The sequence below is a fragment of the Melampsora larici-populina genome (genome assembly GCF_000204055.1).
Source record: "Melampsora larici-populina 98AG31 unplaced genomic scaffold MELLAscaffold_249, whole genome shotgun sequence".
Lineage (NCBI taxonomy): Eukaryota > Fungi > Basidiomycota > Pucciniomycetes > Pucciniales > Melampsoraceae > Melampsora > Melampsora laricis-populina.
This window is the reverse complement of record NW_006769003.1, coordinates 1-999: the sequence shown is the minus strand read 5'-3', so window position 1 is coordinate 999 and position 999 is coordinate 1. Positions and strand designations below refer to the sequence as shown.

The 999-nt window shown below is 38.6% G+C and overlaps 1 protein-coding gene across 1 annotated transcript in view; it reads left to right on the top strand.

The window, feature by feature from the left end:
* MELLADRAFT_118709 (uncharacterized protein) overlaps positions 1-996 on the top strand; it is a gene marked incomplete at both ends in the record, with an annotated part of 2,784 nt that extends 1,788 nt beyond the window's left edge. The window contains one exon of the mRNA XM_007419564.1: positions 397-996. Coding sequence (XP_007419626.1) covers positions 397-996 — 600 coding nt within the window. The remainder of the gene's footprint in view (positions 1-396) is intronic.
* Between the last annotated feature and the right edge of the window lie 3 nt (positions 997-999).

The window sequence follows — 999 nt, the reverse complement described above, 5'->3', positions numbered from 1 at the left end:
CAATTGAGATTGGTAATCTCAACGTGTAATTTATCAGCGCATTGGTTTCTTTGATCACATCATGTTTTGGTTATGTAAGATTGTTAATGACGTCATAATAGTAAAGTTCTATAAGAGTCATTCAGAGATCACTATTGTACTTCTTTTTCTCTTATCGAACTATATTTATTTTTCTTTTAACAATCTTCTCTTACGTTCAGATTGTTCCTTCTCTCGATCAGTGTGCAGCTTGTTTACAAAGCTGACACCTTGAACAATCTCAGCATTAGTTCATCGTTCAATTGGTTATGAGCCCAGCTCTCTAGCTGTATTCGAAAACCATCTTCATCACATCTCGCTAAACACGAAGCTTAAATTTTTTTTTGCTATCGCACATCAAATTCTGATCGATTGGAGATTTCACCACACACACACACACGAACACTTCTTCACCCAATTCATTCATCTATAATGTCTTCTGAAGCTCGTTTACGAATCGTCAAACTCGACGACAACAATTACCCCGAATGGAAGGGTGATATCACCGGTGCTCTTATGTCGGCCTCACTTGACGAGTTCATCGACTCGGATGCAGAAGTTGTTCCTGCACCAGAAGGACCGGTTTCACAAGAGCGAAAAGTTCTTTATGACGTTTATGTCATGCGACAACGCAAAGCCGCAGGTATTATGTTCAGTCATATGACTCAACAATTCCGTATCATCGTGGAATCAGAAGGCTTTATCTATCAGCCGTTGAAAATCTGGTTACTCATGAAAGAAAAGTTTCAAGCCACAACCTCTAGTAGTAAGGGTAGAGCTTATTCAGCTTTCACTCGTATTATTTTCACTTCTCTTGATCAATATATCAAGGACACTCGATCGGCTTTGGCAACTATGAGAGCTTGCAGTGTAAATTTCTCTGATGATCTCCAAGAGTTAATCGGCGAAACTATAGTGGAAAACTTCCAAATTCCATGGAGACAACCTTATCTCTTTTTGATTCTAAATGACCTTTAAAAA